Source organism: Aspergillus brasiliensis, assembly GCF_001889945.1.
Source record: "Aspergillus brasiliensis CBS 101740 unplaced genomic scaffold ASPBRscaffold_16, whole genome shotgun sequence".
Classification (NCBI taxonomy): Eukaryota; Fungi; Ascomycota; class Eurotiomycetes; order Eurotiales; family Aspergillaceae; genus Aspergillus; species Aspergillus brasiliensis.
The window spans coordinates 94,734-107,367 of NW_027137457.1; the positions used below are offsets into that span (position 1 = coordinate 94,734).

Here is a 12,634-nt window from a genome sequence, read left to right on the forward strand (position 1 = left end):
GGTTCCGTTGTCAATTTACGTAGTGGAGATACGGAATTAGGTAGATAGATATCTACTTCGAGCATCCTGCATTAAATTTAAACCGGGACAGAGTCAGATAAAGTCGCGTGAGGACTTCCCATCCCTAGCTAGACCAATACTCCTAGGAGATGAGGGAACGTGCTGCAGCCTTGTGTGGGAGCAGATGGAACTAGTACTCCGTAAACTAATATAGTGTGGGAACGTGTGTGTTATTTTACGACGGGATATGTCTACATTCTGGTGCGTTAGTGGCATCGGGGAGATTCGGCCGGAGCTACTACGTAGTAGTAGTTCGATGCAGTCTACTCCGTAGGTACTGTTCTACCTAATGTGGTGTCGGTTTTCTTTTCTAGTATTTACTAGTCGGCTATGTTCATGATGTTCCATAATTATTCGAACTGGGAATAAATACATATACACCCCAGGAAGAACAGAAAGACAAAGAAATAAACATGAATAAGATGAATAGAAAGCAATAGAAAATCCCACAGTCCATAATACGAAACAGTAGTCTACGGAGTACAGCAAGTAAAAATAAAACATAAAATAAATCTGGTCCGAGCTCCCCCAGCCAATCTTATCCCCAGGATCACCCACGCGCACCACATCCGCAATCAAAGAAATAGCCTAAAGTCAAAAACCACATTCATTCCCCACCCTGTCAACCAACGCTAAAACTTCGGCTAACATTACCGCCGACGTTCTTACACAGCATACATGCGTGAATTTTGCAATACACATATAGATACACACATACATACAATATTACTCCGTCTGTAACTATGTACCGTAGTATACGCTGCTACTAAAATCAATCAAATCACACTAAGCCTAACTACGTAGTAGACTACTACCACAAGAAACAAAAGAAGCAGACTAAGCAATACCAGCGGGGCCCGCGGAAACTGCACCCATCGAGTTCCCTCCAGGGGAGCACGTGCCTGGTTGCTTGTTTCGGAGAGGGTGGTAGACTACTCCGTAGTAGTCCCTACAACACACTGGAGTGATGAGTGGAAAGGTCCACACCCCACAGGCTGTGTTCGGTGTTGACGTGTGTCTCTTAGTACCTTGTTGGTCCAGGTGGTTGGGGGGAAAGAAAGAGGGAGAAGCATCTCCGGAGTACGTAGTCTAGACCGGATTGTGGGCTTAATGTTTTGCTCAGTTATTGTTACTCGAGCATGTGATAGCATTCCATTCTGTATGTTCGTTAGTTAGTTGTTGGGTGGTGATAGATTGCTACTAGATAGGATTCGTACACCGGAGAATTAATTGAGAAAGGAAATCTTACTTATCTTGCATATTTTTGTCTACTACTAGCCACAAGGTAGCTACTACTGCAGCTGCTGCAGCTGCTGTAGCACGAGTTCAGCTGAGTAGAGGGGGTATTCTTCGGTGAAATGAAAAGCGAAAGATGCAGCGTGGCATGCTAAGCCTTCAGCTCGGCATTGAACCCTCAATACTTCTTCGTTCATTACGGTGGAGGAGAGGGTAGATACCTAAGAAAGAAAGAAAATAATGAAAGGGAGCTAGGCTCAATTAAGCTAAGCTACAAAATATGCGTATCTGCGTATTCCACTAAATAGTAGACCAATTGACCAATCAAAATGCCAGAATATCACATTGCTTGTCTAAAAGGTATGTATGTAAGTAGTAATCATGAGACGTCATAACGAGGTATCTATCTTAAAGTCGGACTTTGCGTAAAAAACAAATCAAAGAAAGAAATCTGCTGCACTGCTAGAAACTCGTACCGCTGCCACTACTAATGCTCCCAGCAAAACTACAGTCCCGGAAAAATCCCTCGATGCGCCGTAACATCTTCGCCGGGTTGGAATACATCGGGAAGTGCCCGCTCATGGGGATCTGCGCCAACTCGACTCCGTTCCTCTCTAACTGGCCGAGAAATGACACGTCGCGGTTCTGGTCCCCGAACATGTACATGAGCGGGCAGGATAATCGGAGGAAGCGACCTAGGAGGTTCTTCCACGAGAGCTCGACGGCGGATGTGATGAGGGGGCGGACCGCTTCGGGGCGCACGCGGGAGCGCAGTAAGGAAGCGTAGAGGGTGTGTGAGTAGCCCGGGGTGGAGTGGACGTGGGCGACGAGTTTCTGAAGGTCGTCTTCGGGGGTAGAGGAGGGAGAGGACTTGACGAGGTCGGTGTAGAGAGAGCGGCTGAAGAAGCAGTTCTCTGGAGAGAGGGTGCCCTCGATGTTGATGAAGGCGAGCAATTGGAATTGCGTCGGGAGTAGAGAGGCGGCAAGCATGAGACCTGTTAGGGCACCCGTGGAGTGCCCGATCAGGTAGAAGCTGGTGATGTGGAATTGCTTGAGCACGGCTTGGGCCGTGGCCACGAGGAAAGAGATGGTCAGGTCACTGCTGGGACCTTCGTATGTAGAGGCACCGCAGCCCGGAGCATCGTAGGCGATCAGGGTGTGGTCTCGTAACGAAGGAAGGTAGACCAGATCATGGAGATCTTCTTTGCAAGAGCCAAAGCCGTGGAGGAAGAGGATGGCGGGTTTCGGGCCGGGACGGTAGAGGGTGGAGAGCTTGAGGGGATGGTCATTGACTGTCAGAGACAGGGTCGAGAAGGACGGAGGTGGACTGTCGAGGATCATGATAAACGATATGTGCAAGTAGTATTTAAGATCCAAAGAAATTTAGGTTTGCGCAAGGACTCAAAAGAACGGAAAGGGGCAGTGAGATAGCCCTATATATGTACTTCCAGACGAACCTTGGGACGACACACCCCTGTGCCTCGAGTAGAGCCCAGCCGAACAGGTCGCATGGTGCTAAAGCGCCCAAAGATGATGGGTGGATCTTTCAGCACCCGATTAGCGGCATCGACTAACTGTAACTTCGGTTCTGAGTCACAGCCTGTCATTCCCAGAGAAGCAAAGAGCCATACCGTACTCCGTACACCTGAGGCAAATTGTAATTGATATGACAAGTGGGAACTAAATAGCTTCATTCAGTTCGCCTGGCGGCAAGTGGGGAGCGTGCAAATGGCCCGTGGCAAGGGACGCCCGGCAGATTCAGAACTAACAGATAGTCACTAGATAGATACTAGTACCGGTGATTTTTTTCAAATGACCGGCCACTATGCAGCTGAAATTTATCCCAACGAAGCTAGTGATGGGATGGACTGTAGTCAGTCCGAGTAATCTCTCACATATCCACACTATGTACATCCATGTCCCTTGTCTATTATTGCCAGAAAATGTCGTGCTCCTCGGATCCCTCCGATCCTATCCGATGCACTCCGAAGGATAGCTCAGATCTGCTCCTCTACCACTGACGCCGTCGTTATGCACCTTTTTCCACGCGCCAAAATGCATCCCATTGCCCTTGCGCCCCAAAATTGCCGCCCAAGGGGAAAAAAGATTCTTCTAGCCGGACAAGTGCCACAGTGGGTGCAATATATATGTGATGTTCCAGAATCGCCATAGATCATGTGGCAAATGCATAGTACAGCCGCATATAGCCCAAGGGAAAGAAAAGAGAATAAATAGGAAGAAAACGAAGAATAGGAAATTGTCCATGATGCTTCAAAGTACGATGTATGTAAGCTCCAGAGTTAGAAACACCACAACACCGGACCAATATGGTCGAGTCATTATTCAAAATAAATATAGAGAGCCAATGTGCAAGATATATCCAAAAGGAGAGGGGGTCTATAAACAGAATGAAAGGAACCAGCTCTCATCTCACACCTCACCCCAGCCCCCCAGACCAGCTGCAACGGGTGCCACAGCGCTCCCGCTGTCCACACTGCCCCCTATGTCCCAGTAATTGCGACTGGAACCGGTGAGCGTCCGACGGCTGGAAATGGCAGACAGCTTCGCACTCTGGCTGGCACAACTGGAGCTGGGGCGACGGTAATGCGGACGCATGATGGGAGATGACACCCCGGTTGGTCCGGAGTGATGCGAGTACTGCGATTGCCGGCGTATCTGCGCTTGTGAGCGCGAATGCGCTCGGGCAACGAGCGGATGGTGCTGCCGGATGATTGCGGCGCGGCGAGATGCATCTGGCGGGGCTCTGCGGGGGACGCTGTGATAAGGATCGTTGTTGCTGCCCCGGTGGGTAAATCGGTTCCGCAGGTACTGGAAGACCATTCGAATATCCAGCTCTCGCTCCCAGTACTCCTTCTCCTGCTGGGCGCGTGCCGATTCAGCCAGCGGATCAGCCGCGGGGTTGCTGGCTGAACGATTCCCGAAATCGTCATCCTCAATGCCCCATTGCGCCGCATGTTCCCGGCTACTGGGATCCCCAAGTGTAGGCGTAAAGTGTGGAGAGAGGACGGATTCTGCGTTCATGGTCGACTCCAGATTGGTAGGGCCCACCGAAGCAGAAGGCGTGTCGCCCTCTTCGGGCACGCGATCGAGAGGTATGCCAGCATACTGATTCGGGATCTCATTGGACATGTTCAGATAGGTCGTAAACGCACCAGGATGTTCGCACAGCTGGTTGACGAGAATCCCCAGCTCGTGTGCGATGCGGTGCAGCAGTTTACTCTGCCACATAGGGTGGTCTGCCGGCACGGAGTCCAGCTCCTGGTTAAGTGCCTCGATATTCGATGCATATTCCCTCGCTGAAATCTGCTCGTCGTCTTCAGTGGATGGCAGTGATTCCCCGAAGATTACAGATAGCAGCGAATCGTCGATCCCGATGAGGTCACGGATGACCTTGCGGGTGATTCGCTGCAACAGAGACTCGTCCCCGTCTTCTTCCTGCTTTGCCGTCGAAGCCTGCTCGGACTCCTTGGGGGTCTCAAGAACCGCATCTGGAACATCCGAAACCGTCGGGTAAGATGCAACGGGGTCGGTTATGCCACTGGCGCGACTATCACGCCGTCTGCGCGTTGCCTTCTCGATCTCCAGCAAAAGCACCCGACTCTGTTCCATTCTCCATTTCTCAATGCGTTGCCACCGTTCTCTCTCCAAATCCGCCTCTTCCTCGTTTGCGACCATATCCAACTGACGCTGGACGCTTGACCGACGCCGTGGCTGTAGATCGGGCCTCCGATTGGGATTGTACTGTTCGTGCTGCCACAACTGGTTCTGCACAGCCTGGCTAGACGCCTGAAAACTGCCCAGTCCATCATGAGCTGGGAGAACTGCAGGAGCCCCTTGATCTTCTTGGACCAAAGACGGGGCCCGAAAGGCGTGAAGCCCATCGTCTAGGCTATCTAGTTCCGTTCCATCATCGTCCAACGGCTCGTCGAGAGCGTCATCGACGCCCTCGCTTTCTGGGCCGATCGCAGATCGAGTTGCAGTGCCGAACGAGCCAAAATCACTCAAACGTGACACGCCTTGTGTGCGTGGGGTGCGATCAGTGGAGGTGGTATGGGTACGGGCAATGGTGGAAGGTTGTTGGGTCGGCGAGAAGAGCACCCATTCTGTAGCTTCGTTCTCCGGAAGTAGTGAGAGAGGCGAGGTGATATCGGGGGCGGGAGATGGGAGGGAGTTGGAATAGGAAGGGCGTCGACGGGGGACTTGGGGAGGCAGACGAAGCGCCATGGGATCGATGGGCAATAGCGGCGAGATTCAACGTGTGGCTGGAGTTGGTAGAGGGGAGGGGACAGGCCGATAGCGAGATGATAAGACCAGTTTATCGATCGCGCGGTGGATCTTCCCCGCGTGACCGTGTTCGGAGGGAGGAGGAGATGGGAACAGATGAAGATGAGGCAAGGGATGCAAAGAGGATATATAGAGCCACGAGCAAGCCCAAATGCCGCAAAAGTTGGACAGTCAGGCAGCCTGCAGGGAAAGAAAAGAAGAAAAGGGAAAAAAAAAAAAGTAAAGATGTCCAGAAAGGTCCGATAGCGGTTGATGCTGACGCGAGGGCCTCCGCTCGCTGATGAGTCGGAGATGACGTGGGAGGGAGGAGATAAGGCGAAGGTTCACGCCAGCAAGAATTGCTCCATGGTTTTCAGGAGGGGCTGCCTCTTAAAGGGGAATGAAGAGCTACAGAGTACGGTGTTTTCGAGGAAGCGATGGGAAGTTAGACAGGAAGAACAAGTCAACCGGACGAAATGAACCCGGATGATGCCAGTCACCAGACCTTGGTCGGTGGGTGGATAAGTTGCAGACCTTCTCTGAAACAAAACGAGGGAAAAGGTTTAACTCCATCAAGAGAGGATAATCTTATCCACTTCTAATTCTAGCTTTCTCTTTGTCTGCTTACAATAGAATAATAAAAGCCTTTCATTGTAATCTGGTCAATAGCGTCCCCAGCCAACAACTAGACTATCTCCTCCAGGACATACAGTAACTAGAGACAAGACAGAACTGAGGGGAAAAGGAGAAGGTGACGCTGACTATCGAATGCGATCAACTGCATCGCGACGATCGGCTGATCGACGCCCGCCTGTGGGATCTGTCGAGTCTCGATATCACCACTCGCTTCTCCGTACACACAGTAGGTACGGAGTACTACTCCGTAGGTTCTCAAGGATTATTCCTACTGCTGCCAACTCAACCCACCAACACGATGAGGTGCTTCGTACCTCGCGGTGTGCATCTCTCCTGATTTGACTTATCTCTCCACAATAAAGTCAAGCCATCGTTGGATCAGCCAGTTGTTGATCACCCCATTCAGCTCCACTGGCTCTGATCTCAATGACATGTCATCTTCCGTGTTGCCTGCATGGGCCCAAGGCGAGGCGAGGCTGGGTCCGTCAGGGGTTCCCTCCAGTCCTCCATTGCTGCCCGCTCTTTCAGCTGTGGCGTTTCTACTGTATACTACTAGTCTTCCCTGCCTGTCTGTGTATTCTTGCATTTTCAGTAGTTGCTCCGTACTATTAGTCTATCTATCTCATGAGTGATAAAGTTGTTAGTGAAGTCGTAGATGGTTTATAATACTGAGATACTTGCAGAGATGGTCAAGGTTGTGAGATGCAGTAGGCCGTATAGTGGAAGTTGTGCAACTCTCGGCAGGACTACCGGAGCTATGCGATGGTCTACAGCTAAGTCCTTTGAAACTACGGAGTAGAGACCGTGTCAAATGAGATCGTACGCTAGTGATCTTAATATTCTGTGCTCATCAGCTTGACATATAATAGATCAGCATCTTACAGGGACTGACTACTAGTAGTAGATGGGCGTTCTCATCAAGTGATAAGTACGGAGTACTCCTTGGCATATTTGAAATACATCAAGTCGGAGATCATTGAACAGACGTGACATTAAACTCTCCGGGCAATGAATTCCAGAAGCAAAGTTAGGATTTCATTTACTTAACTCCCAAAGTGGGAAGTCGATAGGAACTACGAATGTACCAAGACGTCCTACGCTATCATACTACTGTCTGCATCCATGCAAGCCGAGGAAATCCGCGTTAAATAAACTCCGCCCCATACGGTGACTAAATGACATCAAGGATAACAAACAGGACATGAAAAAGTGGGAATAGTTCAATACGTCTCTTTTTTTTTCCTTGTCCTAAAGCGCTAAACATCCATCTAAGCCTGAGAAAGGTTCTCGTAGGCGTCGGGGAAACGCTTCATGTTCTCCTCAATGAGACCGTGGCCACGCAGGAACTGGACGTAGGCACCGTCCTGCTTGAGCTTGCCCTCCTGGCGGAGCTGGACGTAGTCCTCGCGGCGGACGGGGGTGAAACCCCAGTTCTTGGAGACGATGATCTTTTGGCGACCGGGGAACTTGTACATGGAACGGCGGAGAGCCTCGATGGCAGCAGCACGGTTGGCGTCACGGGTGCGGACGGACAGGATGATCTGGCCAATGTTCACACGGGCAACGGTACCCTGGGGCTTACCGAAGGCACCACGCATACCGGTCTGGAGACGATCGGCACCGGCGCAAGACAACATCTTGTTGATACGGATGACGTGGAAGGGGTGCACACGGACACGGAGGTGGAAACCTTCCTTACCGGCGATCTTCACAAGGTACCTGAATATATTGGGTTAGTGGATGATGGTCTCGGGGCGAAGTGAAATCGGCGGGTCGGCATACTTGTTGGCACAGATACGGGCGGCTTCGAGGGCCTCGGAGGACAGCTGCTCGTACTCGTTGGAGACGAGGTGAACGCAAAGAGGGAAGTCATCGACGTTGGCCTTCTTACGTCCCAGATCGAAGATACGGATCTTGGGGTCGGGAACACCACGGTTGAACCGGGACTTAGGGTAGGGCTGTCATTCGAAGATCATGTCAGTATTCATCTCCCATCCTTTGTCTGATATAACTTTTTTCCATCGTCGAGCAAGACATGACATCCATCCATCTTGAGCATCTCTTCCGTAGCGCGTGTCGTCGTCGGTATTGGTTGACAAATTGCTTCCCCCACAAGAGAAATCCCGACCAAAATCCACAAAACGCACAAAAATCCATCAAACGGTCGAACGCACCTTGTTCTTGCAGTAGCGGTAACATCTCGCGGGACGACGGGCCATCTTGACTGCTGGAAATGGGGCGGCTGCACTTCCTGCGAACGGTGAGGTTGTCGAAAAAAAGGTGGTGTCGGGAGGCGAAAGGGAAGGGGATTATGGGCGCAGGCACTTTCGACGTTGATTTCCAAGCAAGCGCCCGCTACCGAGTGGCATAGCCCTAAACCCTACCCTCTCCGCCAATCACAGCCCGTAGCCGCTATGACGCATTTGTCAGACTACGGCAGCTCATCCTTGTTCAGGCTGATATATCAGCGTTCTCAGCTGAGAATGAACAGGTCTACTATAGAATGCAAGGACTTTCCGCTGCTTCTTAATTATCTAAAGGCCTGGATTTTATCATGTGATCCGTAAAGTGGTGTTGAGTTGCGGCTCTTCCTTCCAGTCCTTTAGTGATGCGACCGTGCTATCTTCCGGATCACTCCTACAATCTTATCCTACAGCGTTTAAAAACGAGACCCAATATAGATGTAAAGTTCATTCTGTCATTATCTAAATCGTGCCGTGACGTTGTACATCATGGCATACCGCCGTTCAGACATAACATGAATTCATTGACCAGGCTTTACACCTACTGGCTGGACAGGATGTCGGAGTCACCGGCATCGAGGATGGCCATGGTGGAGGTGCGGAAGAGCTTACCGCAGGCGGTACCGAGCTCGATCTATTCACCGTGATGTTAGCTTTGACTCCAACTTATACATGACGACCTCTATGGAGAGGAGTCTTCCAGAGCTAGATCTAGTCCCCGCTCCATAGAGATCCCAAGCAGATGAATCGTAGTAGTCACTCACGTTGTTGCCGGAGAAGTGGTGGACGGGGGCCTTGGCGAGCATGGCGTAGTACTCGAGCTCACTCTTGCGGAGAGGAGGAGTGTTGGCGGCGATGATGACCAGCTTGGCCTTGCCGGACTGTTGACATTATTAGTCGACTGTTCAGGGACATTCCGCACGGCTGTAGCCTGTAATGTCTGGTGTACTCACGCGGAGGGTCTTGATGGTGGACTTGTAGCCAAGGGTGACTAGATGGGCACAATTAGAGACTGTTCAAGTTGTCCAACCTCGCAAATTCTGATCAAACATACCCTTTCCGGACTTCATCACAAGCGCCAGGCGCGAGTTGATGGTGTCACCGGTCTTCTTGCTCTTGGGGGCCATCGTTACGCTGAAGTTAACTAAACTTCTGCATGATCAATTTCAATCAGCATTTGTTCACTCCGCTATTACAAAGCCCGCTGCTGAAAGCTACCGCTCTTCTGGCCAAGAGAGAAAAGAATAAAATTTTTCCACATGGTCAAGAAAAGCGGGCAATCAGCCGTGGCTTGCGAGAGAATACCACATACCTAAAGGTTTAATGTGGTTGTTGAGAGAAGTGCGCTCCGGCCTCGTCTTTTGAGATTGGGATGGTAAAAGAAAACCTATCACACACTCTTTTTTTGTGGGTTTGACAAATGTCGGACGGCAATTCCTCCGTTCCGCGGCGGCTGACTCATCTTTCCGCTTCCAATGTGGGAGTCTCACGTGATTGACACTGAGGCAGTACAGCAATGGGCGGTGAGGGTCGTTGCCGGGCTGCCCGCCTTGGATAGATGCCCCGGTTCTTCCCTCTCTGTGCACGTGAAAGAGGCAGCATGTAGCACATTATCGATCTAAATCGTCTTTTCGCCTTTTGGAATCCTTCTTTTAGAGTTGACGCTCAAGACTTTATTTCCAGTCTTTCGCAAATGATAAATAGCAATTGAAAGTATACTGTTCTCGCAGTAGGAAGAAGCCGATCTACTGTCTAGAGTTTGCCTCCTGATGAATCATGTCGACACTAGAGGTCGCCGGAAGAGGTACTATATGTCTGAAAATGCCCAGATACTTATAATCTAACTGTTGTCTCACGTCTGAAATTGAAGTATATTTGAGATGGGTATCTCATGGACCCGGATAACTTCTCTATTTTCCTCCATTAACACCAATCGTTTGCAATAACCCTCATTTTCTCTCTCTCTCTAGCATACTGTAGGGCCTTTCACTTTTATAGATTATCAACCCCTGACTATGCCATCTTTGAGATTGATCTGAATCCGTTGCCAGGACTGCAGCCCCGACTGTCAGTAAGGAGACCATTCCCACGTGCTGGGACGTAAGATCATATGTCTGTTGTTCATAGAAACCAATATTCGCAGTCTATGCAGAACATGATGGATACCTAGCCTGTTTATTTGACCAGTCGCTATTATGTACCGAAATACCGAATTATCGGTAGTATACTTTGAATAACTGCAGTAGATGAGAATTTCTCCGCAATCTATATACGTGCGTAGGTGTTTTAATGGTTGATTGGAACCGGGGAGAAGGTACCATTGGGAGGAGCTGGTTGTGCTTATCCGTCCTTGAGTTGTAAGTGATGCTATCTCAAGTCCTTGGACTACTAGCGTCCTAGACATGTAGTGTCCCTGATGATTTGGTTACTTATGATCGCCTATCAAGATACAGCGCAGGTCCTAGTGTTGAGCATGAGCACGCTGTTTATGAAGTTATTTGTCAAGCAAATATATAGCTCCCACACGTCATTTCATATTATATTGTCAGTTGAAGCTACATATCTCTAGTTTCTTCATATCCAGATGGTTGTCTCGTTTGTATTGCCCATTAAATGAATGCTGTGGAGCCAGACACAGGGGTCCAGCCGTGCTACTACGTGTGAGAATCCATATTAACGTGGCATGTAGCCACTTGCGCTTTAGGAACGTCAATATTAATCTCCAGAATATAGGTCTATTGCTTTACAGCACGGTTGGTCAGGCAATAGGCGTCGTTGTAAAGTAAATAGAATGGGATTTTCAGGGGGGGAACGGGGGCGTAGACTGAATACTACAGTTGGATTACTACCCTCGATATATAGTAGTGGCTAACAGAAGCATACAAGGCCTGTCACGTCACAGAGCCGACTCCTTAAAGAAAAATTGACAAGCAATAGTGATCGGTGTGCATTCCAAAGTCGACAATTACCTTAATTTTACTTTAACTACTGCTGTCACAAGACTTGTCTGTGAGATACGTATCTACTGGGTATCCTGTTAGGGAAACCTTATACTACGCCCCCTACTATGGCTAGTCCAAATCGACGGGAGTACAAGAGCAGCACAATTACACCCTTAAAATTCACCATGAAACAAACCTCAACTGCTGCATCTTGTAGTCTAGGTAACTGTACTTGATACATGCAGAGTGAAGAGCCTTACATAAGTGATCCGGAGACAGCCCTGCTGATCTCGATGCATGGCCGGAACCGTCACTACGGACGTGGCGCAGGATGTACAGTAAGTTTTGTCCGGCCCCCCTTCCCTAAAGGCGGAAATTCGTGATTGGATGGTAGGGATGGATGCGACGATGGATTACGATGAACGACTCAGCTTAGACTGACAGATGGCTGGACCCTGTACGGCGCAAGGAACCCCCAAGGGAGGGTGGTGAGAAATTGCTAGTTACTATCTTTAACGTTGCCATGTGTTGGCTCCGTGTTGTCGTCCAGGTGAGGGGCCCCAGTTGGTTTGTTTGGTATTGGTGTTGCCTTGTCGCCGCAGTTAGAGTTGACATTGCCACTTTCCAGGTGAGCAGTGATGACAGATGGCAATGGATTTGATGGGGGAGAGATGAATAATTTAATCGAAGTGAGTGACTGAGTTATACAGAGCACTCATACTACGATGTTAGTCATTGATACGGTGATGAAATAGGGGAGATGGGTTATGTAACGTTGGTAATCATCAATACCTCACGGCGACCTAATCAGTTGCCCCGGAGCGGAGAGATCCCCAGGCCAACAAGGGCCCAACTGGTAACGTACGGTAAGTTGGGGCCTTAGACCTGCCTTAGACTGCCAAATACGGCCGTTCCCATACATACTCACTCCCGTGGACATCGTGCCCATCAACCCAATCGAACAATTAATGCGCCCACCTGTTCCCATTATTATTCCTTTTTCTCCCACCCCTTCTAGCTTTTCTCTTTCTTTCGCATGTTTTGTCGGATTCATCCCTAACTTGCGATTTCATTCCTCAATTCCCTCCCATTTATTTACTTAAATACTACTACTCCCTCCCCCAAATATCCTTGCTTGGTGCTTCCATTCGAAGATTGCCTTTCTGGAAAGAGGCTAGCCGTGGCCAGCCATTCTGAGCCATCCCCCACCGAGATAGTAGGTCACCTAGTGTG

General features: G+C 49.8%; 4 protein-coding genes across 4 annotated transcripts; all 4 read right to left on the reverse strand.

Annotated features, from left to right (window-relative positions):
- Positions 1 to 1,577: 1,577 nt before the first annotated feature.
- On the reverse strand, positions 1,578 to 2,965 carry ASPBRDRAFT_338906 (alpha/beta fold hydrolase). Its single transcript, XM_067623169.1, has one exon. It carries the CDS (start codon positions 2,635 to 2,637, stop codon positions 1,759 to 1,761), a length of 879 nt encoding a protein of 292 aa, XP_067474565.1. The 5' UTR covers positions 2,638 to 2,965; the 3' UTR covers positions 1,578 to 1,758.
- A 761-nt stretch (positions 2,966 to 3,726) lies between these two features.
- ASPBRDRAFT_34177 (uncharacterized protein) lies at positions 3,727 to 5,541 on the reverse strand (the record flags this gene model as incomplete). Its single annotated transcript, XM_067623199.1, has 1 exon — positions 3,727 to 5,541. The coding sequence occupies one exon, from the start codon at positions 5,539 to 5,541 to the stop codon at positions 3,727 to 3,729; it is 1,815 nt and encodes a 604-aa protein (XP_067474566.1).
- Positions 5,542 to 7,126: 1,585 nt separating this feature from the next.
- ASPBRDRAFT_186543 (60S ribosomal protein uL16) lies at positions 7,127 to 8,435 on the reverse strand (the record flags this gene model as incomplete). The annotated part of the gene is made up of 3 exons (XM_067620077.1): positions 7,127 to 7,935; positions 7,999 to 8,174; positions 8,391 to 8,435. The coding sequence occupies 3 exons, from the start codon at positions 8,433 to 8,435 to the stop codon at positions 7,485 to 7,487; spliced, it is 672 nt and encodes a 223-aa protein (XP_067474567.1). The 3' UTR covers positions 7,127 to 7,484.
- A 563-nt stretch (positions 8,436 to 8,998) lies between these two features.
- Positions 8,999 to 9,822, reverse strand: ASPBRDRAFT_186548 (60S ribosomal protein eL30; the record flags this gene model as incomplete). Its single annotated transcript, XM_067620078.1, has 4 exons — positions 9,514 to 9,822; positions 9,413 to 9,450; positions 9,224 to 9,340; positions 8,999 to 9,093 (listed from the first exon to the last, which is right to left on the reverse strand). Exons 1-4 carry the CDS (start codon positions 9,584 to 9,586, stop codon positions 9,001 to 9,003), a joined length of 321 nt encoding a protein of 106 aa, XP_067474568.1. The 5' UTR covers positions 9,587 to 9,822.
- Positions 9,823 to 12,634: the final 2,812 nt, after the last annotated feature.

Excerpts from the sequence above, each read along its gene's own strand:
- ASPBRDRAFT_338906 (XM_067623169.1), bottom strand. The coding sequence starts at position 2,637 with ATGATCCTCGACAGTCCACCTCCGTCCTTCTCGACCCTGTCTCTGACA.